This window comes from Bos mutus, chromosome 24 (assembly GCF_027580195.1).
Source record: "Bos mutus isolate GX-2022 chromosome 24, NWIPB_WYAK_1.1, whole genome shotgun sequence".
Taxonomy (NCBI): Eukaryota; Metazoa; Chordata; class Mammalia; order Artiodactyla; family Bovidae; genus Bos; species Bos mutus.
The window spans coordinates 33,077,052-33,102,796 of NC_091640.1; the positions used below are offsets into that span (position 1 = coordinate 33,077,052).

General features: G+C 46.2%; 1 protein-coding gene across 4 annotated transcripts in view; it reads left to right on the plus strand.

Moving 5' to 3' along the window:
• The first annotated feature begins 1,427 nt into the window (after window positions 1-1,427).
• The window catches only part of ANKRD29 (ankyrin repeat domain 29), a 48,023-nt gene continuing 23,705 nt past the window's right edge, over window positions 1,428-25,745 (plus strand). The window contains exons 1-6 of one of the 4 annotated variants that reach the window (XM_070361612.1): window positions 1,485-1,591; window positions 2,172-2,218; window positions 15,284-15,394; window positions 18,348-18,446; window positions 20,881-20,979; window positions 24,071-24,169. In XM_070361612.1, the coding sequence (XP_070217713.1) occupies window positions 2,216-2,218; window positions 15,284-15,394; window positions 18,348-18,446; window positions 20,881-20,979; window positions 24,071-24,169 (411 nt within the window). In that variant the 5' untranslated portion in view covers window positions 1,485-1,591; window positions 2,172-2,215. Of the gene's footprint in view, window positions 1,592-2,171; window positions 2,219-14,716; window positions 14,859-15,283; window positions 15,395-18,347; window positions 18,447-20,880; window positions 20,980-24,070; window positions 24,170-25,745 lie in introns of those variants that run through there. The other 3 variants (XM_070361610.1, XM_070361613.1, XM_070361611.1) reach the window with 3 other exon arrangements.

Below are 25,745 nucleotides of genomic sequence, written 5' to 3' on the forward strand. Positions count from 1 at the left end.
CGCAGGAAAGGTCAAGAGGAGGAGCTTTCATGTGTATTTCAAATTGTGCCCTTCACCGTCAGAAAGGAAAATACCATTTACCATTCACTCAATCAAAAGGCTTTTTTCCCAGGTTTTTTCTACAAGAGGAACAAAACTCAGATTCTTAGAAAAGAAAAAGAAGAAAAAGAAAACCTAGAAGGACAGAAAATAGCCATTTGAAAGAGTTGTGAGATGATGGGTTTTTTTCTCATGTTTCATTTCCATCATCATCATATTTGTGCTGTAATGAAGGTTGAGAGTCATCTGATGCAGACTGTGCCCTACTGGAGGCTGTGTGTGTATTTGTGTGTGGATGTGTGAGTAGTGTGTATACATGGATGTGTGTGGATCTATGTATTGATTGTGAACCTGTGTGTGTGGAATGTAGAGGCTGTGTAGAACTGCAGTGTATGCAGAGGCGGTGTGTGTGTGTGAGACAGAAATGTGGATGTGCATGGAGTGTGTGCATGGGAGAGAGGGTGTGTATGTGAGGGGTGTGTGTGTGTGTGTTTTTCCTCCTGAACCAAAATTTTATTTTAAATTATTAGGTTTTTAGTGCATACGAAACATTTTCATAATGTAGGGGGAAGGCCATGGCACCCCACTCTGGTCCTCTTGCCTGGAAAATCCCATGGATGGAGGAGCCTGGTAGGCTGCAGTCCATGGGGTCGCTAAGAGTCGGGCACGACTGAGCGACTTCACTTTCACTTTTCACTTTCATGCATTGGAGAAGGAAATGGCAACCCACTCCAGTGTTTTTGGCTGGAGAATCCCAGGGACGGTGGAGCCTGGTGGGTTGCCGTCTCTGGGGTCGCACAGAGTCCGACACGACTGAAGCGACTTAGCAGCAGCAGCAGCAGGACATATAAGGATGTCAGCACATTGAACTACAACAGAAAATTTCTTATACAACTTTTGAAACATTGATATGCTTGTTTCTCTTGTGTATGAATGGCACCGTTAGCTTAAATCAGCTTTGTCGTGGATTATCAAGTAGGTTAAAAGCAGAGCTGGGTTTCCAGCTAGGGTTGAAAACGGGGCTAGGGTTGTGTGTGTGTGGAGGCTGGAGAGTGTGCACAGGTGGGGTGTTCAGTTTGGAGTGTGAGAGAGTGAGTCTGGATGTGTGCAGAGTGATGTGAGGTTGTGAGTGTGCAGCGGTGCGTGCATGAACCTCGTGTGTGTGTGTGTGTGTGTGTGTGTGTGTGTGTGTGGTGTGTGCACAGTGCAAGCGGAGTTGGGAGTGTTTGTGTGGCAGGTACGGAGGTGCGGGTGGGGTGGGGATGGGAGGGTAGGGGGATGGGGGAGGGTCATCTGGGGGGTGCCCCTTCCCTCCCCTCCTTCGTCCCCCCTCCTTCTCCCTCCTCCCACCCCCCTCCTTCCTCTCCCCTCCCCCTCCTCCAGCACCCGGCCCGGCCCGGTCTGCGGCCGCGGGAGCGCGCGGCGCCGCGGAGGCCGCCCCTCTGCGGAAGGCGGCGGGAGAGGGAGGGAGGCAGGGCCGTGCAGGCGTCCAGGCCGGAAGCGCGCGGGGCCCGGCTGGGCGGCCGCGGACATGTGCAAGATGTCGTTCAAGGTGAGCGCCGCGCCTGCCTGAGGGCGCGCTGGGCGGGCGGCCGACCTGCAGCCGCGGGGCCGGCACCCTCCGTCCGCCCGGAGCCGCCGCGGGCCCGCAGGATGGGGTGGGCGCCGCCCCGAGGTGGCCTGCAGGGACCGGGAGGGAGCGGCCGGGGACCTGGGGGCGCGGGCTCTGCGGGAAAGGCTCTGCGCACTTCTGACTGCAGGTGCGGTGAGCCGGACGGCGGGGACTGTCGCCGGGGTAACGGGCGGGCGGGGGCGGGGAAGGAGCCCTGGGTCTGCGCTCCTCGCGGGGACCGGGCTGCGGCACCGATTCCTGCATCCGTGTTCCCGAACGCCAGCCGCCCCACTGCTGCTTCCTCCCGGAATACTTTTTCGACGCTGGAGCTGAGGGACCAGCGCAGAGCGAGCTGCAATTGATTACCAAAGAGTTTATTAAAGTCATTTATTTAACCCCCGCATTTTCGGGTTCATTTCGGGAAAGTGAGGTTCATTGATTTGCCTCTATTGAAGATGTTTTTAAAAATATATTAGTTAAAATGTACTGAGCACATATAATGTGCCCTACTCTGATCCAGGGGCTCCACGGTTCAAGTTCTGAGTCTTCCGGAGGAACCACGAGATGGTAGGTACTTTGCCCCCACCCCCCATCACCATCACCACCACCTTTTCTAAGTAAGAAAACTAAAACATGGAGAAGTTAAGTAACTCTTCCCACAACCGTTCAGCCAGTGAGCGAATGGTGTTCAGACTGAAACCCTAGTGAGTCTGGCTCTATAGCAAGTGTGGTCCCAGTTCTTACAATAGCTTATTTAAGCAGAGGAATGACATGGTGAGATTTGCACGTCAGAAGGATCTCTGGCTACAATTTGGGGTTGGGCTTCCCGGGTGGCTCAGTAGTCAAGAATCCACCTGCAATGCAAGAGACACTGGTTTGATCCCTGTGTCAGGAAGATCACCCCGGAGAAGGAAATGGCAACCCACTCCAGTATTCTTGCTTGGGAAATCCCATGGATAGAGGAGCCTGGCTGGCTGTGGTCCATGGGATCACAAAAGAGTAGGACATGACTTAGGGACTAAACAACGATAACAGTTCAGAGAATAGAACCGAGCTGGGAGACCAGTCAAGACTGTGTTGGGGACATCTTGTTAAATGGTACCAGACTAGGGCACAGATTTTGAGAATGGAAGAAAACAGACAAACGTTGAGTGACTTAAACATTTTTAATCAGCAGAATTCAGTGATGGATGTTATTCACTGGGTTAGGGAAGGGCAGAGAGATAAAGATAAAATGTTTGGTGTGGGACATGTAAAGTTTCAGGATGGAGGTGAGTCCAGGTAGAGATGTTGGTTAGACAGATGTGCAAACTAGGAGCCCAGGAGGGTAGTCTAGGCAGGAAACAGAGATGACATTTAAGAGTGAGCAGTGTTAAATGGTCGTTGAACCCATGGGAATGAACGTGGCTGCCCAGTGAGATAATTTAAAGGTTATAAATTAGAGGACTGAGAACAAATTCTTAAAGAACCTCAGGACTTAAGAATGAGCAGAATAAGAGAAACCCATTGAGAAAAAGGTGGGGGGGGGGGCGGGGGAAGGCAGACAGAAATGTATGAGAAAAATCAGAAGCATGTGCAGCCATTAAGCCAAGAATCTATAGCCTTTGAATAAAGGTGGAGAGGGATGCAGAATTAAATACCTCAGAGAAATCAAACAAGCTAAGAATCGAAAAGTGCCCATTGAACTTAGTAACAGAGCAGGCTCTGGTGACCTTGTTGAGAACAGTTTCAATGCAGTGTTGTGTTCAGAAGCCAGACTGTAATAGCTTAAAAAGAGAGTGGGTGGAAACCACAAATGGAGAGAACTCTTTCAAAAAATTGGAAACAGTGACTGCGGTGGGAATCCAGACTTGGCCAAGGGTTTGTTTGCTTTAAAATGGTAGAGACTTGAGCATCTCTATTTTTTTATTATTATTATTTTTGGTTGCACCACATAGCTTGGAGGATCTTGGTTCTGCTGAAAGTGAAAGTCATTCAGTTATGTCCAACTCTTTGCAACCTGATGGGCTATGCAGTCCATGGAATTCTCCAGGCCAGAATACTGGAGTGGGTAGCTGTTTGCTTCTCCAGGGACCTTTCCAACCCAGGGATTGAACCCAGGTCTCCTGCATTGCAGGCAGATTCTTTACCAGCTGAGCCACCAGGAAAGCCCAAGAATACTGGAGTAGGTAGCCTATGCCTTCTCCAGTGGATCTTCCCAACCCAGGAACCGGTGTCTCCTGCATTGCAGGTGGATTCTTTACCAGCAAGGATTGAACCTGAGCCCTCAGTGAAAGCATGGACTGCCAGGGAAGTCCTGATCATCTTTAAATGATAATGGGACATTTCAACAGTAAACAGACAACCCAGTTTTGAAATGGGCAAAGGATCTGAATAGAAGTTTCTCCAAGGAGATATACAAATGGCCAATAAGCCACTGAAAGGATATTTGACATCAGTAGCCAGGGACAGAGGAGCCTAGTGGGCTGCCGTCTATGGGGTCACACAGAGTCGGACACGACTGAAGCAACTTAGCAGCAGCAGCAGCAGCAGCCATCAGGAAATGCAAATCAAAACTGCAGTGAGACACCACAGTCACACCCTTTACGATGATTACAGTCAACAAGACAGACAATGACAAACATTGGCAAGAATCTGGAGCAATTGAGAACAACAACAAAAGAATGTGGAGAAATTGAAAACAACAACAAAAAAGAATGTGGAGAAATTGGAACCCTCCTACATTACTTGCAGCAGTGTAAAATGATACAGCAATAATAGAGAACAGTCTGGTCATTCTTCAAAAAAATTAACCATAGAGTTGCCATATGACCCCACAATTCTGCTTCTAGATGTATATCCAGGAGAAATGAAAACATATGTCAGGAATTTGTATCTCATGGTGGTGGAGACTGGGAAGCCCAAGATCAAGCTGCTGACAGTTTTAGTTTCTGGTGAGAGCCTACTTCCTGGCTTGCAAGCAGCTACTTTCTGACTGTATCCTCAGATAAGAGAGCTCCAGTGTCTTTCTTTCTTTGTAAGGGCACTAACCCCACCATGGGGGCTCCACCCTCATGGTCTAATCTAAACCTAGTTACCTCCAGACATCACACTGTGGGGTTAGGACTTCAATATACGAACTCGGAGAGGAGAGGATGCAAAGATTCAGACCATAACAAGGTGTATCCATATGATGGATCATTCAGTCAGCAAAAGGAATGAATCTCTCATACATGCAGCAATGGGGATGAACCTTGAAAATATTATGTTAAGTGAAAAAGGCCAGACACAAAAGGCTCCATGTTACGGGGTTCCATTTATATGGCGTTAGTCACTCAGTCGTGTCCGACTCTTTTGCAGCCCCATGGACTATAGCCCACCACGCTTCTCTGTTCATGGAATTCTCCAGGCAAGAACACTGGAGTGGGTTGCCATTCCCTTCTCCAGGGGATCTTCCTGACCCAGGGTTCAAACCTGGTGACTCCTGCATTGCAGGCAGATTCTTTGCCATCTGAGCCACTAGGGAAGCCCCCCTACCCCATTTATATGAAGTGCCCAGAATAGGCAAATCCATAGAGACAGAAAATAGATTAGTGGTTGCCGGGAGTTGGGGGAGAAGGGGGTAATGGAGAGTGATTGTTAATAGGTATGAGGTTTCTCCTAGTTGATGAAAATATTCTGGGATAAGGTGATAGTTGTAAAACCTTGAGATTAAAATAAAACCCACTGAATTATATGCTATAAAAAGATGGGTTTGGGGAGTTTTTTTTGGCAGTCTTTGTTTTTTTTTTACTTTTGAATTTTTTATTTTGTATTGGGGTACAGCCAGTTAACAATGTTGTGATAGTTTCAGGTAAACAGTGAAGGGACTTAGCCATACATACACATGTATCCATTCTCCCCCAAACCCCCCTCTAAAAAGATGAATTTTATGGTATTGGGTTGGCCAAAAAGTTCATTTGGGTTTTTCATCATAGTTATGGGAAAACTTGAATGAACTTTTTGGCCAGCCCAGGATGTAAAGTATTAGTTCTAAAACTAAAGTAAGTCATGTCAGACTCTTGTGACCCCATGGACTGTAGCCCACCAGGCTACAGAGCCCACCAATCCCTCTGTCCACGGGATTTTCCAGGCAAGAATACTGGAGTGGGTTGCCATTTCCTTCTCTAGGGAATATTGCCCACCCAGGATCAAAGCCGGGTCTCTTGCATTGCAGGCAGATTTTTTTACTGACTGAGCCAAGTATCTCAGCACAGAAGTGTTTTAAGATGGCAGCAGGGAGTGCTGAGAAGGCTTCTGCGTGGAGAGGATGGTCTAGCTGAGTGCTGAAGTTCTCAGAAGTGGGAGAGCAGAGACACTGATCGAAGGCCAGGATGAACTCAGAATTTGGGGTGGGCAGAAGGGAAGGTGCCAACATTTTCAGTGAAGAAAGAAAAACGATCCAGAGGCCACAGCTACTTTGAGGTGAGGCAGAGGATGAGAAGGTGGGATGGCCTGAGTCTTGAAGCAGCAGAGATGTGTACACCTGCTGAGAAGCGGTGTCTGGAAGCCAGGTGAGGAGGGTCCAACCTCGTTCCCCATCTTAGGGTTGCTATGGGAGCAGGTTCAGCACCCCCTCCCCGCACTCCCCTCCCCTACACCCCACCAGGGAGACAGGAAGCTTGGTGCTAGGTAAAGGAGGAAGGCAGTTGATTTTTTTAGAAAGTAGAGGAATTCTAAAAGGCACAGAGGGAAGATTTGAGGGACAGCGGGGGAGAGTTGCAGGCTGGGTGACTAATCGTGTACCAGCCCCAGCTGGAGAAGGCAATGGCACCCCACTCCAGGACTCTTGCCTGGAAAATCCCATGGGTGGAGGAGCATGGTGGGCTGCCATCTGTGGGGTCGCACAGAGTCGGACACGACTGAAGTGGCTTAGAAGCAGCAGCAGCCCCAGCTAATATCATGTCGTTTAGTTGCTCAGTCATGTGACTCTTTTACGACCCCATAGACTGTAGCCCACCAGGCTCCTCTGTTATGGGATTTACCAGGCAAGAATTCTAGAGTGGGTTGCCATTTCCTTCTCCAGGGGATTTTTCCCAACTCAGGGATCAAACCCGTGTCTCTTACATCTCCTGCACTGGCAGCTTTACCACTAGTGCCACAATGTGCCCACAGCCCACGATAAAAATACAGGACATCCCTGGTGCTCTAGTGGTTAAGACTTCCCCTTCCAACGCAGGGTGTGTGGACTTGATCCCTGGTTGAGGAGCTATAAGATTCCACATGCTTCTTAGCCAAAAATACAAGACATAAAACAGAAGCAGTATTGTAACAAATTCAAAAAAGACTTCAAAAAAAAAGTGGTCCACATTAAAAAAAAAAAAGAATCTTTAAAAAACTAGCAACTTTTGGGAATTCTCTGGTAAGTCCTGTGGTTAGGACTCAGTACTTTCAGTGCCTGGGCTCCAGGTTCAGTCCCTGGTTGGGGAACTAAGATTCACAACCACTTTTAGTGTACATTTTCGGAAGGGGTTTTTATAATATTGCCTTTAAAATTATTTAGCAACAAATAATCTTTAATTGTGACTTCTCTGGTGGCTCAGTGGTAAAGAATCCACTTGCCAGTATAGGAGACACAGATTCGATCCCTGGGTTGGGAAGATACCCTAAAGAAGGAAATGGCAACCCACTCCAGTGTTCTTGCCTAGGAAATCCCATGGACAGAGGAGCCTGGCGGGCTGCAGTCCCTGAGGTCGTACAAGAGTCACTCATTCAGACAAGAGTGACTAAACAACAGAAACCTTTCATTTACATTTGCCCATGCTGCTGCTGCTGCTCAGTCGCTTCGGTCATGTCTGATTCTGTGCGACCCCACAGACGGCAGCCAAGCAGGCTCCTCCGTCCCTGGGATTCTCCAGGCAGGAATACTGGAGTGGGTTGCCATTTCCTTCTCCCATGCATGCGTGCATGCTAAGTCACTTCAGTCGTGTCCAACTCTATGCGACCCTATAGACAGCAGCCAATCAGGCTCCTCTGTCCACAGGATTCTCCAGGCAAGAATACTGGAGTGGGTTGCCATTTCCTTCTCCACATTTGCCCATGATTTTTGTGCAATTCAGTAGTTCTTGTATAGTGGGAAAATCAGACCTGCTGATAATATTGTGTCAGCAATATTTTGTGAAAATCATTTTTGCAATTGACATGTTAACATTTTGTAAATATTGAATGATGTTTTCATTGACTCTGATTTTGGAGCCATTGTTTCATTTTCGTAGGTGACTGAAAGGCTTGGAGGCCCTAGGCCCTTTGTTTCCAAGGCCTGCGTTGAAAAGACTCAGCTGTTGGCTGAGTCTGTGGGTGGATAAACAGGGCTTTAGAAACCACAATTTAGCTTCTTCTCGATGACTCAGAGTCACCACTTGTAGGACTATTTGCTTCTGAACCACCAGGAGACTCGTTTTATCCTTTCTCCATTATGTTGTCAACAGTCTCTTCTTGCTGGTAGCACTTTGCCTTCAGTAAATTTCCTCTATCAACGTTTTGTTGTTGTTCAGTCGCTCAGTCCTGTCCAACTCTTTGCGACCCCATTGACTGCAGCATGCCAGGTTTCCCTGTCCTTCACCGTCTCCCGGAGTTTGTTCAGACTCATGTCCTTTGAGCCAGTGATGCCATCCAACCATCTCATCCTCTGTTGCCTCCTTCTCCTGCCTTCAGTCTTTCCCAGCATCAGAGTTTTTTCTAATGAGTTAGCTCTTCTCATCAGCTTTGGCCACCTCATCTGAAGATCTGACTCATTAGAAAAGGCAACTGATAATTTGTTCTGGTTGGGAAAAGAGATACATGTTTGCTGGAATTGTTTTTAAAGTAAAAAGAACTCAGATTGCAGGTCTGTCTTTTTTGTGGAAGAAAACTCATGGATTTCAGTACATTGACTTTGTCTTTCAGTTCAATTCAGTTCAGTTGCTCAGTCACGTCTGACTCTTTGTGACCCCATGGACTGCAGCATGCCAGCCTTCCCTGTCCATCACCAACTCCCAGAGCTTGCTCAAACTCACGTCTATTGAATCGGTGATGCCATCCAACCATCTCATCCTCTCTTGTCCCCTTCTCCTCCTGCTTTCAGTCTTTCCCAGTATCAGGGTCTTTTCAAATGAGTCAGGTCTTCCCACCAGGTGGCCAATGCATTGGAGTTTCAGCTTCAGTATCAGTCCTTCTAATGAATATTCAGGACTGATTTCCTTTAGGATTGACTGGTTGGATTTCCTTGCAGTCCAAGGGCCTCTCAAGAGTCTTCAACACTACAGTTCAAAAGCATCAATTCTTTGGTCCTCAGCTTTCCTTATAGTTCACCTCTCACATCCATACATGACTACTAGAAAAACCATAGCTTTGATTCTATGTACTTTTGGTGGCAAAGTAATGTCTCTGCTTATTTAATGTGCTGTCTAGATTGGTCATGGCTTTGCTTTTGTCTTTATGACAGCTATTTCAACTTCTCAGGATTCGTTCTTCTGGGCTGAGGTTGCCAGAAGTCTAGCACAATCTATAAGTTAGACCCTAACCCAGTGAGGGGGAGTCACTATTCCAGAGCATAGGTCACTAGATAAAAAATAATACCTGAGTCTTTCTTAATCATGTCTTACGGAGAGGATTTGTTGTTGTTTAGTTGCTGAGTTGTGTTTGGCTCTGTGACCCCATGGACTGTAGCTTCCCAGGTTCCTCCATCCATGGAATTTCCCAGGCAGGAATACTGGAGTGGGTTGTCACTTTCTCCTCCAGGGGATCTTCCTGACCCAGGTATCGAACCGGTGTCTCTTATGTCTCCTGCATTGGCAGGCGGGTTCTTTACCACTGAGTCACCAGGGAAGCCCTGAATGCCGGGTTCCATATTGGTGGCGGAAATTGCTGATGCCTTGGCCAGACATACAGGAACTTATACTTTCGACCCTTGTTCTGAAAGTATGTAACTTATCTTAGAATCAACTCCAGTTCATCAATCATCTGAAATTACTTGGATGAGCCACAGGAAAATAAATTGACAAAGCCATATATTTTTTTTGACAGCTTTATGAAATACAGATCACATACCGTATAACTCACCCAGTTAAACTGTCCATTCCGGTGGCTTTTTTTTTCTAGCATATTCGTAGTTGTGCAACTATGAGTACAATCTATTTTAGAATATTTTAATCAACCCCAAAAGAAACTATGTACCTGTTAGCAGTCACTGTATTCTTCTAAATAGCCTCGTTTCAGAAAACCGCTGAACTATTTCTACCTCTATCAATTGGCCTCTGCTGAACACACATGTGTTAAACAGACTTTAAACATGGTCTTGAGTTCTGAGTTTGGAGACACCTGTGTTATACAGGGCTACCTCTATGGTAGAATGCCTGGGTAGATAAATCACTTACTTTTTTTTTTTGTCTGAAGTTTAGCTTTTTGGAAAACCCACAGTGTTTTTTTTTATTATTTTTTAATATTGTATTTATTTGGCTGCCTCGGGTCTTAGTTGTGTCACACGGGATCTTTCGTTGTGGCGCATGGACTCTCTAGTTGTGGCACGAGGGCTCAGTAGGTACAGTGTACAGGCTTATTTGCTCCTTGGCATGTGGGATCTTAGTTCCCCGACCGGAGATTGGACCAACTTCCCCTGCATTGCAAGGTGGAATTTTAGCCACTGGCCCACCTACGGAAGTCCCCTAAATTATCTACTTTTTCTCTGTGGTTTCCTATCATTTCCAGAAGTGTAATGATACTTACAACACAGGTTTAACGGTCAGTTAATGTTTTTAAAGTGACTCTGTAAATTTCAGCCATTTAGCACAGAGTGGAACGGTAAGATCTCAAAAACCTCCTCCTGCACGTGGTCTCTCCACCCTTCTTATCTCCTCATTTAATGTGGCTTCTAACACCAGAGAAATTCATCATTGAACAAAGCCAGTGTTCTCTTGATTAAATTAATTGTACACACTTAAAATCCACATGATTCTCAACTGTTTTTTAAGCCAGTTGAGATCTCTACCCCCTCTTAGCTTTTAATTAAAATTCCATGTTTGTGCAAGTAACAACTTCCCTTCTGTGTTTCTCTCCCCTTCCTTCCTGTATTTAATTTCTGGGAGTGTGCTAATGAGCAGTGTGTGAGCCAAAATTCTAGCAGTAAAGGGGGGCTGGGGAAAGAGAAGAGAAGATGGCATATGTGGAAGGTTGTGCCCTGGTTTTCTCACAGGGTATAAGATATAGGATCTCAGACTCTGGACCCAAAGAGAGTTAGGTTTGAATCCTAGCTCTGTTACTTTCTAGCTGGATGACCTTGAGTAAGTCATTTCTGTGCCTCAGTTTCCTCATCCTAAAATTGGGAACAGTAGCATCTACCTTGTGAGATTGTTCTGGGAATTAAAAGTGTTAGAGCAATGAGAGTGCTCAGCACGCTGCCTGACACAGAGCACTACCCAGCATAGGCTGTCGATGCTGTAACTCGTCATATCACACCGATAACCTGATGCCAGAGACGCGGAAAACCAAGAAAGAGATTAAATCGTCATCACAGGATTGGTGAAGTGCCTTAGGATTTGTGTGAGGCATTTTCACATGCATCAGCTCCTTTCAAGGCTTAAGGGCTGCCCTTTATAAACCGCATTTTAGGGTTATGTGCATATTGTGCCCAGAGGAAGTTTGGAAGTTTACCAAGCAATGTGGTCTGTAAAGAGAAGGCCAGGGGACTTTCTCTGTTGGCAGAAGAGGAGCTTGGCATGAGGTTAGGAAGGGGGTCACTGGGGAGGCCACTGCCTGTTTCTTGCTGTCTCGGGAGGAGACTTCTGCAGGAGGCGGGCAGTGGGATGGCTGAAAGCCTAGCCTCGAGCTCCAGGCTGCCTGGGGCTGCAGCCTGCCTTGTTGTTCTCACTTACGTCATCTGAGAAGTCGGGTAGTAATGTTCCCACTTCACTGAGCTGTGTTGCAGAGGATGTGCCAGTGGTATGGAATAAGCACTTGGTAAGAAATGTCTTGGGCTTCCCAGGTGGCGCTAGTGGTAAAGAACTCGCCTGCCAGTGCAGGAAACATAAGAGACACACGTTCCATCCCTGGGTGTGAAAGATCCCCTGGAGGAGGGCATGGCAACCCACTCCAGTCTTGCCTGGAGACTCCCATGGACAGAGAAGCCTGGTGGGCTACAGTCCATAAGGTCACGAAGAGTCGGACACGACTGAGCAACTAAGCACAGGAGGACTCTGCTTTTAGAGCTCACATTTCTTGAGTGTTTACTATCAAAGTGCATTTGCACATATTACCTCATTTATCCTCTAACAACCCGTGACAGAGGCACAGTTGACCTTCTGTGTTTGCAGATTCTGCATTTGTGGATTCAACCACAGACCAAAAATATTCAGAAAATTTCAGAAAGTTCAAAGCAAGAGAGCTTGAATTTGCCCTTCACTGGCAACTATTTACATAGCACTTACATCGTGTAGGGTATCATAAGTAACCCACAGATGATTTAAAGTATATGAGAAGATATGTGTAGGTTATATGCAAATAGTTTATATGCAAATACTGTGCCAATTTATATAAGAGACTTGAACATCCACAGATTTTGGTATCCGCAGGCAGTCCTGGAACCAATCCCCCAAGGATATTGCCTATACTAGCACTATGAATATTATTCTCACTTTCCTGGGGCACAGAGGACTTAAATAACCTCCCCAAGGTCACAGAACAGGGACACAGCAGGGTCAGGACTTGAACTCGGCTCTCTCTTACCCCAAATCAACAACTTTCTCATGCCTCCACCTGCCAGTAAATCAAGCCCTGGAGGGAAAAATGAAAGATTTACACCTTTTCCCAAAGCTCAGTTTCTGGAACCTTCTACAAAACGGGGATATCTAGCTTGTGCAGGAGAGGAATCCCCGAGGCCATTCTAAAGGCAGGAGAGGCTCCTGGTCGGAGACATTATTATGACAATAGAAGCTTGTGGTTTACAGATGGTTTTTGAAAGGCATTTGGGGTTAAAGTGAAACAGAATCACCGAAAATGATTTACAGTTTACTTCTCTCAAGTTCTCATGTTTCCGGAAAAGCCAGCAGAGCTGTTTCCATGGTGCATATTAAATTCTCTTCCTGATTCACCCTCCCATACTTCATCCTGGCCTCGTGCAGTGTTTCTTATTAAAGGGGCATTGTTTCATGATTTATATACAAGTCAAACCAGCCTGCCATGGCTTCTTGCAGTAACATCAGGCCCAGCCTGGTGTAAAAGCCACAGACACTGCGTGTGAAAACTGAGACAGTACAGTTTACACCTTAAGGGGAAGCAAATGGTTCACCTGCAATTTAAGGTGAATTTTTTTCCCTCCTAACAGAGCCAGGAAAGCATTGCAAGTATGTTTGTAATCTGCTTATCACTCCCTGCTTGGCCACGCTCTCATCCAAGAATGCACAAGAACACTAAGTTGGGTACGTGCTGAAGGGCTTCCCAAGTGAAAACCTCCCGCCCCAACTGCTGCCACCCCTCTGCCACCCCTGGACTTTCACTGTGTTGGCTCCTCAGAGCAGCCAAAACTGTTGGTGTCTGCTTTTTAACTTATTGAGGTGAGTTAGGTACTGTTAGGGCTTCCCTCATAGTTCAGTTGGTAAAGAATCCTCCGGCAATGCAGGACACCCCAGTTCAATTCCTGGGTCGGGAAGATCAGCTGGAGAAGGGAATCTAGTATTCTTGGGCTTCCCTCAGCTGGTAAAGAATCTGCCTGCAATGTGGGAGACCTGGGTTCGATCCCTGGGTTGGGAAGATCTTCTGGAGAAGGGAAAGGCTACCCACTGCAGTATTCTGGCCTGAAGAATTCCATGGACTGTATAGTTCATGAAGTCGCAAAGAGTTGGACACGACTGAGCAACTTTCACTTTCACTTTTCACTAGGTCTGTATATAAAAACGTATCGATATTCTTAGAAGATGTATTGCATATAAGACTCTCTGGGTCAGAGGAGTGCGTTGAAGAAAAAGTGTTAGTCGCTCAGTCATGTCCAACTCTTTGCGACCCCACAGGCTGTAGCCCACCAGGCTCCTCTGTCCATGGAATTCTCCAGGCAAGAATACTGGAGTGGGTAGCCTTTCCCTTCTCCAGGGAATCTTCCTGACCCAGAGATCAAACCCAGGTCTACCTGCATTGCAAGAGGATTCTTTACCATCTGAGCCACCAGGGAAGCCCTGAGATGAGTGCTTTAATCCCACCAAAAAAAAGTATTTTTGTTAATTTGAATACTAAAAAATTTCCTGTGAATTCGCCATTAGTAGCAATACTCTGATTTTAAATTTGCCTGTTGGTTCTAACATTGTAAAGAAAGTGGATAGAAGGAAGGAAACTAGCGTTTATAAGCGCATACAACATGCCAGATACAGTATTAGCCAATTAACCACCATTTTTTAAATTTACATCTATTTTTTAGTTGTAGTATAATTGCTTTACAGTTATATGTTAGTTTCTGCTGTTCAGCAGTATGAATCAGCTGTAAGTATACATACTAATATATCTCCTCCATCTTGAGCCTCCTTTAACCTACATCATTTAATTTTTACCATAAACTTCAGGGCATGTCATGTGATCTCCATCTAAGCAAGAGGAAACCAGGACTTATCAGGGCCAGTCCATTGCCTAAAGCCAGGCCTGAAACCCAGAGCTGTCTGGTTCTGCCTGTCCTTCCGCCCCCACCATGGACTTTTCTTTGCAAATCTAAATCAATGCATTTTAGAGAAGGAGGTGGTGCTTCAGCCAGCTCTGCCACTCTGATTCTGGAGAACTGTTCTCCACCTCTGTTCCTTCCATAGTCATAGTTTCGGGGTTAACTTAGCAACTTTAAAACGACCCCACACTGGAGTGAAGGATCCACCTGAGGTCGCATAGCAACATTTCCTGCCCAGAGTTCTTTGTTCTCAACAGAAACCCCTGGCAAGTTCCAGCTGAATCAAATAACCTTTGGTAGAGGGAGAGTGAGGCGTTTACCCAGGCGGCTGGAATTGAGTAGAAAGCATTGACTACACAGAAAGTTAGTTTGTCGCTCACTCAGTCATGTCCATCTCTTTGCAGCTCCATGGACTGTAGCCTGCCAGGCTCCTCTGTCCATGGGATTCTCTAGGCAAGAATACTGGAGTGGATAGCCCTTCCCTTTTCCAGGGGATCTTCCTGACCCAGGGATTGAACCCAGGTCTCCCACATTGCAGGAGGATTCTTTACCATCTGAGCCACAGAAAAGATGCTGGTAAACTCAGAATTGGGAGCAATTTCCCTCCGCTTAGAGATAAGAGACATTTAGGAACGTGGCAGGGAAGAAATAGCAGTTAAGCAGAACCTTGGCCTTGAAGGATGGGGGAAAATTCTTTCAAGCAAAAAGGAAACTGTGAACAAAGACACAGAGGCAGGAAAGCGAGGACATTGGTGGGAAATGGAGTATATTAATAGTGCTGTGTAATCAACAACCCTGCTCTCTGCCACAGCCCCAGGGCTCGGGTTACCCGCATCCCATAGCCAAGTATACAACAATGACCCGCTGCGGGAGGAGCACTCTTTCCAATGATCAGACACATCTGGAAACTCTCCATTTTGAATGGCAGCACCTGTTTACGTAGCAGTGGTCACGTTAATGAAGGTCAATTTTAAAGATTCTGTTTCATTTTGCTTCTGCAGAAGGAAACCCCGCTTGCCAATGCGGCATTCTGGGCGGCGAGGAGAGGCAACCTGACTCTGCTCCGCCTGCTACTGAACAGCGGCCGCGTGGACGTGGACTGTAGGGACAGTGTACGGACCAGTCCATTCAGTACCCGCATGCTAGGAGCTGGCTGTCCCCCGCTGGCATCAGAGCGCCTGCTGAACACCCTGCCCTTCACAGCGCTTGTCCCCTTTTTCATGCGCTGTCCCCTTTATCATGTGTTTGCTTGCCTCATGCTTTTCAAAAAGTCCAAAGCACCATTGCTACTGTTCAGTCGCTCAGTCATGTCCAACTCTTTGCGACCCCATGGACTGCAGCACGCCGGGCCTCCCTGTCCTTCGCTATCTCTCCTGGAGTGTGCTCAGACTTATGCAGAGTACCATGGGAAACATATCGAGGAAACCATTATCTGCATCAGACAGGAGGGGTCACAGTAGGGGAAGAAGCAGGTCAGTGGGAAATCAGAATTGGCCCAGTCCAAGAAGAAAAGGGGTGGGGGGTGATTCAGAGTAGAAGGAGGCTGCCATGGATCAAGGAGTTGGACTTTTTCTGCTGAGAGATGGAAGCCCCCCACCCAACTTCATTTCCCTCTACCTTTGCAAACGTCAATTCACTCATCAGTGATGGCGGGGAACTAAAACAGGTCTTCCCACCCCCTGGCAGCATCACTTGCAGAGTCCTTCCCTCCCCAGCCAGAGGCAGTGATCTCTGTTCTCAGCAGGACTTCACAGCTCTGGGGACTGAGAGGACCTCAGATGAGGAGAGAGAGGAGATATTTTATTTTAGGGATTAAATAGAAATGTTTTCACAGGAGCCTTCTTGTTTTCCTGAAAACAGGGTGTGCCATTTCCAGCTTTTATTACACAAATTTGGTAGGTGATATCAGCCACCAGCCCGAGTGAGGTATCAAAGTTTGCTCCCGTTTGCCCCCCGGGGCATTGGTGCAGGACAGCTCAGGGTGCATCTCCGGACCCACGTGTAACTTCCTCCCCACTTGCTCTGTGTCCCAGAGTCAGAGGTCTCTGGCTTGCCCTCAGGCTGTCGCTTTCCTCCGACCGCCAGTAGGGTTTGGCCAATGGGAGCTTTGGCGGGAATCAGAGGCTGGGAGGACAGGGATGTTGGGGAGTCCAGCCCCCCTGTCCTGTCTGGCAGTAACGTCCTCACCCTGTCTGTCCAGGGAGCCACCACCTGCCTCTCATGCTTTGGGGCCTGGGCTGGTATCGAAGCTCCATTGTCCCTCCCTCTCAGTTCTGTTCTTTGTGGTTTCCTTACAGTCAGAGCATAGCTTTATAAATAGTCCCTTTATTATGCTTTCTTCCAGTTATCCCAGTTTGAATGTACCATCTGTTCTTTGCCAGGACCCAGACTGATATGGGGTCTTGGGCATCTGTGAACTGGTTATCTGGTCTTACTGGGGGCTTGCTGGGCAGCAGTGCCATACTGGACAGATCTGGAGTGGGAACACCCCAGTTCATTGTGGTCTCACCCACTGACCAAGTTGATGACCAGTTACTCCTTTTTCTTAAAGTCACCCCTTTCCAGACACCCCTGACTTCCAGCTTTGTGTCCGTTCCTACATCCACAGATCCCACTTCTTCATTCTCTTTTTCCTTTGTCCCAACCTCTGACTTTTTCTCGGTTGACCATGTTATAGAAGTGAAATGCAATCCATAAGGAAGCATTTGGGGTAATTTGTTTTATTCATCTTCCCTTATTTTAATATAGATGAAGCCTGACATTTAAAATTTTCTTTGTGAAATGTCCAAGTGCTCTGTGCTTCCTCTAGCCTTTGATTTATTTGTATTTTGAGACCAATGTGCCCGTGATAGAAAATTTTTCTTTTTTTTAAATTAATTGTAATTGGAGTATGGTTGGTTTACAATGTTGTGTTTCTGCTGTACAGCAAAATGAGTCAGCTATGCGTATACATGTATTCCCCTCTTTTTTTGGCTTTCCTTCACTTTTAGGTCACCACAGAGCATTGAGTAGAGTTCCTTGTGCTATACAGTGGGTTCCCATTAGTTATTCAAGTCCTTGAATCATTTTTAAAATTATTTATTTATTTTATTTATTCACTTTTGGCTGTGCTAGGTCTTCATTGCTGTGCGGGCTTTTGTCTAGTTGCGGAGAGCAGGGGTCACTCTCTGGTTGCTGTGTGCAGGCTTCTCCTTGTAGTGGCTTCTCTGGTCGGACCACAGGCTCTAGGACACAAGGGCTTCAGTAGCTGCAGCACGTGGGCCCAGTTTTGCGGCTCTGGGGCTCTAGAGCACAGTCTCAGTAGCTGTGGCAAACGGGCTTAGTTGCTCTGCGGCATGTGGGGTCCTCCCAGATCAGGGATCCAATCTGTGTCTCCTGCTTTGGCAGGCAGATTCTTCACCTCTGGACCACCAGGGGATCCCCAGGTCCTTGAATCTAAAGGTAGCGAAGACCGTGGCAATCATCTCATCCAATTCCTCATTTTAAAGATGAAGTAAATGAGCCCCGAAAATCGTGAGCCGTGTGCCCCTCAGTGTGCTGGTGGCCCCGGGCTCCTGACTCTCACTTCTGTGGTCTCTCATTGCATCTTTACCTGAATCAGTTTGAAGACAAAGAATTTTAAACTCAGAAAACTGACTGCTGCTGCTGCTGCTGCTAAGTTGCTTCCATCGTGTCCGACTCTGTGCGACCCCATAAACCCCACCTTTTTGCATTAATAATGGTGTTTTGGCTCAGGAATCATTTCACAGGAGTCATAAAATCAGGCCATTCCATTGCTGCTGCTTCAAAACACGGTAGCCATGGCTCACTTGGACTGTGTTTCTGACAGTAATGGAAGTAAGTGAAAGTTTAAATTGAAAACTCCAGCCTCAGCAGTTTGTCATTTTGCTTTCTCCTGCATCGTCTGCATTATAAGATTATTCATGAGGCGGTTTTCTTTACTGTGGGAGCTGTTGCGCTCAGCTCAGCCGAGTCCTGGGAGGAGCTGACCTTGGCAGCCTCTTCTCCAGGTGCCTCTCTGATGTCATGGTGGCCTAACTGCTCACGCGTCTCTCCTCCCCCCAGCACGGCACCACGCTCCTCATGGTCGCCTCCTACGCTGGCCATATAGACTGTGTGAAGGAGCTTGTCCTGCAGGGAGCGGACATCAATCTCCAGAGAGAGGTAGGTCAGGTTGGCACGTGAATAATAGTAATGCTGGTGACAGAGCTGTGAAGTTTGCACAGTAGTGAATTGCTAAGAAGGACTCAATGGACATGAATTCAAGCAAACTCTGGGGCATAGTGGAGGACAGAGAAGCCTGGTGTGCTGCGGTCCATGGGATCGAAAAGGGTTGAATACGACTTAGTTATTGAACAACAAGGACTAGAGTACAGCCATCCCAACAAATCTGGGGGGATTGGTTCCATGACACCCCCCATCCTGCGGATACCAGAAGCCACTGATGCTCAAGTCTTTTATATAAAGTAGCATAATATTTGCATATAACTACACACATCTTCCCAAATACTTCTAACATCTCTAGATTACTTACAATACCTATGTTTGGTTGCTTCAGTCATGTCCAACTCTTTGCAACCCTATGGACTGTAGCCCACGAGGCTCCTCTGTCCCTGGGATTCTCCAAGCAAGAATACTGGAGTGGGTTGCCATGCCCTCCTCCAAGGGATCTTCCCGACCCAGAGACTGAACTCATGTCTCCTGCTCTCCTGCATTACAGATGGATTCATTACCCACTGAGCCACCTGGGAAGCCCACTTATGTAAATAGTTGCTGGTACATGGGAAAAAAAGTTAGAACTTTCTGGAATTTTTTCAGTTTTTTTTCTGTGGTTCATTGAATCCACGAATGCAGAACTTACCGATACTGAAGGATGACTCTAATCGTTGCTTTTTTCCTATGTGACATTAAGCTCAGGTTGCAGACCGTGTTGTGCCTAAAGAAGGCCCAGGAAGGGACTATTGGTTGTACTTTAACTGAACAAAACTTCTCAGGCCCTTGTTGCATCTGACATAACCAAACCTCCTTAAACATTCATATGGTTCACCCTGAGCCTAAGTCAGTTCTTCTTTCTTCCCTTGGGATGAGATGTTATAGAATGTATAGGATTTTCATAGAGATCTTTATATTTTTAGAAGGATTGGGTCACCCACCTGTTATTAGGGAGGCTCACTGGCTAACCTACCTCAGCCATCTTCACCAAACCATGTCTACAGAGGGCTTCTCTGACCAGCCATGTGTCAAATAGGTTTTCCCCAAAAAATACCACATGGTGAATATCAGACTGAAATGGGAGCCTGTTTGCACACTCATTCAAGGGAGTCCCAACCATCCAGAGGATCCAGTCTTGGTCTGATGCAGAGGAGCAGTGGAAGGCTGGGCATTCAGGCCTGGGGAGGCTGCATGAATTTCCAGACCAGTCCAGGGCCTGATGAGTTCACCTTTGTGGAGTCACATCCAGGGTCACACCTAGAGTGAACGTGACCTCAGTCCACAGTGACTTAGACCTCAGTGGGCGGGCATCCATGGGCAAGCTCCAAATGAGACAGGAGTGCTTGGTTCTCCTTGAGCCACTCTTATTGGAGGTCCTGCCCTGTAGTTCTTTCAAAGAGGATGGTCCCTAGAATTCCCTGAGCCAGGCCAGTCTGGAAAAATAGCCAACGAGAGGCCCTGACCTCACCCTGCATGTTTTGAAAGCTGGAAGAGAATGCCTGGCAGTGCTGTGGAACTGACGCTTGGAGCAGACTTCTTCTTTGGTTCACATGTAATCCGTTCTGCAGTATCAGAATATTTGTCTCCTAAAGAAGTACTGCCATTGTTTTCTTTATTTGTCTATCCAGACACACAGAGTTTGCACACTTTGGTAGTCTCTAATATTCATGTCTATTAAGAGGACGAGGGGGCTTCCCTGGTGGCTCAGTGGTAAAAAATCTGCTTGCCGATGCAGGAGATACAGGTTTAATCCCTGTTCTGGGAAGATCTCACATAGCTCGGAACAACTAAGCCTGTGCCCCACAACTATTGAGCCTGTGCTTAGAGCCCAGGAGCTGCAGCTACTGAATCCCACATGCCCAGAGCCCATGCGCTACGAGAGAGGCCACTGCAGTGAGAAGCCCTGCATCGCAGCTAGTGAGTGACCCCTGCTCGCTGAAAATAGAGAAAAGCCTGCACAGCAAGGAAACCCCAGCACAGCCAAAAATAAATAAAATTATTTAAATAAAAAATGAGGAGGAGGAGGAAATTCCCTGGTGGTCCAATGGTTGGGACTCCACGCTTCTACTGCAAGGAGCGTGAGTTCAATCCCTGGTCAGGAAACTAAGATCCTGCATGCCATGCAGTGCAGGCAAAAACAACAAAAAAAGAATTTTCCCATTCTAGCCCAGTTTTCTCATCCAGACCTTGTTACATCTTAAGGTTTCTGGAACCCAGCATTCTCCACACTGGTCACTTAACCTGAGCAAGGAATAGTCTGTTCAAATGTAATCCCTTCAGGCTAGAGGTTTGTATGTAAGGATTTTGTTTTGTTTTGCTGCAATCATGTCAATCAAATGAAATGTAACCAAATATCTTTTAAAACCAGCCCCTCTCTCTCTCTCAGTCAGGTACAACCGCCCTTTTCTTTGCTGCCCAACAAGGACATAATAACGTCGTGAGATTTCTCTTTGAATTTGGAGCATCCACTGAATTTAGGACCAAAGTAAGAGACTTTTCTTGATTTTATACCCTATTGAAGAATTTCAGCAGTTATAAGTATTGATTTCTCTTCATTTATAGTATGAATGTTTGCTATTCTGTTTACAAGATTCACAAGCCTAAGAAGTTGGGTTTCACAGGGTTAAGTTGTAATGATTCAGGAATAGTCCTAGGAACTCAATTCAAAACATGACATTTTTACCCTGGGCTAAAAATTGGAGAATTTGGCAAGGGGGTGGCTTACATTCTTTCTTGATTTGGTAACTTTCTACTCTGGGACACTAAATTTTGTTATCACAATGGATACAGTACTAGGTGCTTCATGACTTTTCCTGTTCTCTTTTGCTTTTTTCTGCCCCAGGGTTAATCCCAGTGCTGCGATAGGAATTATTGGAAATATTAAGCCAATCCTAGTGAATCTTGAGAGATTTCTAAGGAGGCTTTGGCAGGAAGTTTACTTTCTGAGATGTCGCCACTGAAATATATAACATATGATTGCAGTTCATATGGTTGGGTGAGGAATTATGGTTCTTTCTCAAATAAGTCATTGATTCTTCACATTTGACATGTGAATAAGAAAACCGAGGCTGCAGAAAGATCAGTTTGTCTTCACAATATGATTTTTCATGATAATATTTTATAGCAGAAGAATTTGAACTGTCACATTTTTATAATTGAAAACTTCTGTCTAGCCCAGTCATAAAAAATTCTTGAAAATTTGCCCTAGTTGGAAACTTTTAGGTTTTCTTAATTCATTATATGTGATATGTTGATATCAAGGGAGTTTCCAGTGGGGTTTTTTTCCTGGTAAAACACTATGAAGTAGATCTGAATTTCAGAAAGGGTTTCTGTCTTTTCTAAAACCAGCTGTCAGATTGTGTACATGCCCCTAGGCATGCTGAGTATAATGCACAGTAATCCAAAACACATGTGTTCATACTCTTCATGTTAATTATCATTTAATTTTTAATTATAAAAGTGACACAACTAAAAATAAAATGTGGAAGTTCTACAAATCTCAGGCTCAACTCTGAACTAAGTCAAATGATTGTGTGTGACCAGATGCTTCATTCTTCCTGGGTAACAAGTTAGGGCTGGTCTTTGTACATGAGCCAGACTGTGCTACCTTGGAAATCCATGGAACACAGGCCCAGGGCGAGCAACTCCACGTTATTTCCATTAGGACAGCTGCAGGTGGCCAAGAGCTTTCTCTGGGAAGAAGACAGTGTTGGGAAGCTTTGGGTTTTAATACAGTTCTGTCATCCAAAATTGACTTTGTGTCAACAACTGTTCTCATTGTAATTAAACTTGGCGTGCGTGCTAAGTCGTTTCAGTTGAGTCTGACTCTTTGCAACCCCATGGGTTAAAATTAACCAATTTCTTGATGCCCAGCCACCCCACGCCCCAACCATCTCCACTGACCTCAGCCTTCCAATCTCTCTCCTTCATTGCCTACCCTTCAAAATGCCCCTCTTTCCCATCACATAGCCCATCCCTCGCTGAAGCCTTACTCAGTCGCATGCATCCTCTAGCATCTTGTAGCTATAGCAGTGTTTCTGCAAGGGAGCCCTGCCCCCCTGGCACCTGCACCTCACAGTCACCTCTCATGACTGGTCAAAAGCCTATATCTGGGCCTCACTCCAGATCTACTGAATCTGAGGGTGTGGCTCCAAGGGTAGGCATTTTGAATAAACACTCTATGCCCAAATTTAGGACCCACACTGTCTTATGTTTATGATTTGTATTTCAAAACCAGATTCCACATTCTTGCATTATTATAATTAGCTCAGATGTCCAAATACCCATTCATAGAGCCAAACAAACAACACAGCAATCCTAGACGGAGAAAGAAAAAACCTCAGCCCAGCACCTGAGAAAAACCATTAAGGGCTTCAGTTGACCACAGACTCTGAGTCAGTAGTGTGGTGTGGTTAGAGTCAAAGCAAATTCTAATTTAGGCGCAGAGATAAAAGCAAGAGTTGATGGAACCAAGGAATGTCCCGTCAGACCACGTCTACTTTGCAGTGCTCTGTTGAGTCCTAGCATCCGCATTTTAAGAGGTTTGGACAGATTGGCACATGTTCAAAGGAAAATGCAAAGTAGGAGCGTGCGAAGCATATGGAATATGCTGTAGTTATCCCTGCTCTAAATGCATGGATATCTCGTCCAAGAAGGCAGGGGCCCAGAGAGCAACTCCCTAAATACACCTTATTCTCAGAGGCCTATAACTGGGCAGACCCACAGGAGGAAGCTCGTTACCATTCTGGTAATTCCAAGACACAACTGGTTGGTACAGTCTTTCTGTTCTTTGTTTCCTTTATTGAGAGACAAAGAGACGATTTGCATTTGACATGAGAAATTTCTAAATTAATTATAATAACTTAGTCAAATATCTGTAATGTATCTCGAGCAAGTCACCCGAGTATACAACATAGTAATGTCCTTAAGACAAACTCTAGGGATTTCCCTGGTGGACCAGTGGCTAAGACTCCACACTCCCAATGCAGGGAATCCAGGTTCAATTCCTGGTCAGGGAACTAGATCCCACATGCTGGAACTAAAGGAGTTCTGCTGCTGCTGCTGCTAAGTCGCTTCAGTCGTGTCCAACTCTGTGCAACCCCATAGATGGCAGCCCACCAGGCTTCCCCGTCCCTGGGATTCTCCAGGCAAGAACACTGGAGTGGGTTGCCATTTCCTTGTCCAATGCATGAAAGTGAAAAGTGAAAGTGAAATCGCTTAGTTGTGTCCGACTCTTCGCAACCCCATGGACTGCAGCCTACCAGGCTCCTCCGTCCATGGGATTTTCCAGGCAAGAGTACTGGAGTGGGGTGCCATTGCCTTCTCCGAGAAGAGTTCTAGGGCCACACTAAAAAGATATTGCATGTCGTAACTAAGACCCAGAGCAGTCAAAACAAAACAAAAGATGAACTCTATCACGATTATAAAGAAAAAAGTAAGAGATCAAAGAGGAAAAGTCAGTTTGTTATTATGTATGGGAAATGCCTTTCCAAAATTCTCAGCACGCGAAGAGCATCTGCCTGGTAAAGTTTGTGCCTGCCCTGTTTCTAACGCGTTCATTCTTTGCATGACCGCAGGATGGAGGCACCGCCCTGCTGGCCGCCAGTCAGTACGGGCACATGCAGGTGGTGGAGACCTTGCTGAAGCACGGAGCCAACATCCACGACCAGCTCTATGTGAGTGTGATTCAAGGGGACTTCCGGGGGACACTTGCTCTTTGCCTCAGCACACGTAGCATCACAGTCTAAATTCTGATGCTGGAGGTGGCATCTGAGCCGTCAAGGAAATAGGAGAGTTAACTGGATGAGCCTTTTCTGTGTAGAAATCACATCATCTTTATTTATCTTTGCTCTTTTAAGTCTTTCACACATATGAAGTATTTCACATACCTACACAATTAAGATCTTCAAAAATCATGTGATACGTATTTATTTATAACAAGCCCAGTGTATGGACTTGTTGAAAACCAAAATAAACTCTCCTGTTGTAGAGTTCTGTGGGAGGAAGAACACACAAAAAAAGGAAAAATCAAGTTGTTTGGAAGAGAAGTGAGGCTGGATGGAGGAAGATCTCTGAAATATGTGCATGCCATTGACCTTGAAAGGCATCCCCTGCCAGCGTGGGTCTGTTTGCAGCTAATTGGCAATTAGCACATTACCCAAGTACTCTTAATGGTCGCTATAATTCTGTAGAATTTACGGCAACTGTTATTCTGGTTTTGGAGTAAGAAGTAAAATATGGGGAGAGGAAGTGACTGGGCAGTCTCATGGTGAGGAGTGCAAGAATCTCTGCTTCCATTTATCCAGGAGCTGTTTTTGAGGCTATTTTACCACCAGACCTGAACCCTGGGCCCAGGAGCGCTAGACTTTCATAGACTTGTAATGAGATGTGTGGGTGTGAACTTTTCCATTTGAACATCCTTTCCAGAGTCTACATGGAACCTCTGACAGATCACAGGCCTCTGTGAAGTGTAGAGGAACTAGCCTTAGCCTTGGCACTTCAAAACCTGCTCCCACTCTTTGAGCCGATAGCATTCCTTGTACCATGACTGAGCTACTTGACTGTGGTCTTAAGGAGTGATTGTCAACTCTGGCTGTACAGGAGAACCACCCAGGGAGTATTAAAAAATTTCACTCCCTGGGTCCACCTAGGCTTCCCCAGTGGCTCACTGGTAAAGAATTCACCTGCAGTGCAGGAGACGAAGTAGATGCGGGTTTGATCCCTGGGTTGAGAAGATTCTCTGGAGGAGGGCATGGCAGCCCATTCCAGTATTTTTGCCTGGAGAATCCCATGGAGGAGCTTGGCGGGCTGCAGTTCATAGGGTTGCAAAGAGTCGGACATGACTGAAGCGACCTAGTACATAGCACAGCATAGAATTTGTACTATTGGATAACATTCTTCCATAAGGCTCATTGCAGCGGCACTTAACTTTAGAAATGTAGGGTTTCTAAACTCTTCTGTGATAGGGTAACCTAAATATTCCATGCTCCAGAACTTCCATTATACGTTTAGACTTTTACCCTTACCTGAATAGTCCAAAATAAATGTTTCCATTAACAACAGTTGAAATACGGGGCCAGGGAGGAGGCATCAATGATTCCTGAAAGCTTCTAGGAACAGAACTGTGCTATGGAAAATTTGTAGGAGTTAGCACTTCTATGTCACGGAAGCCTTTCTGTGGCAACACATTAAGGAACAGCTGAAAATTGTATCCCCGTATCAAACATCTGCTTTAAAATCTGTCCAGGCTGA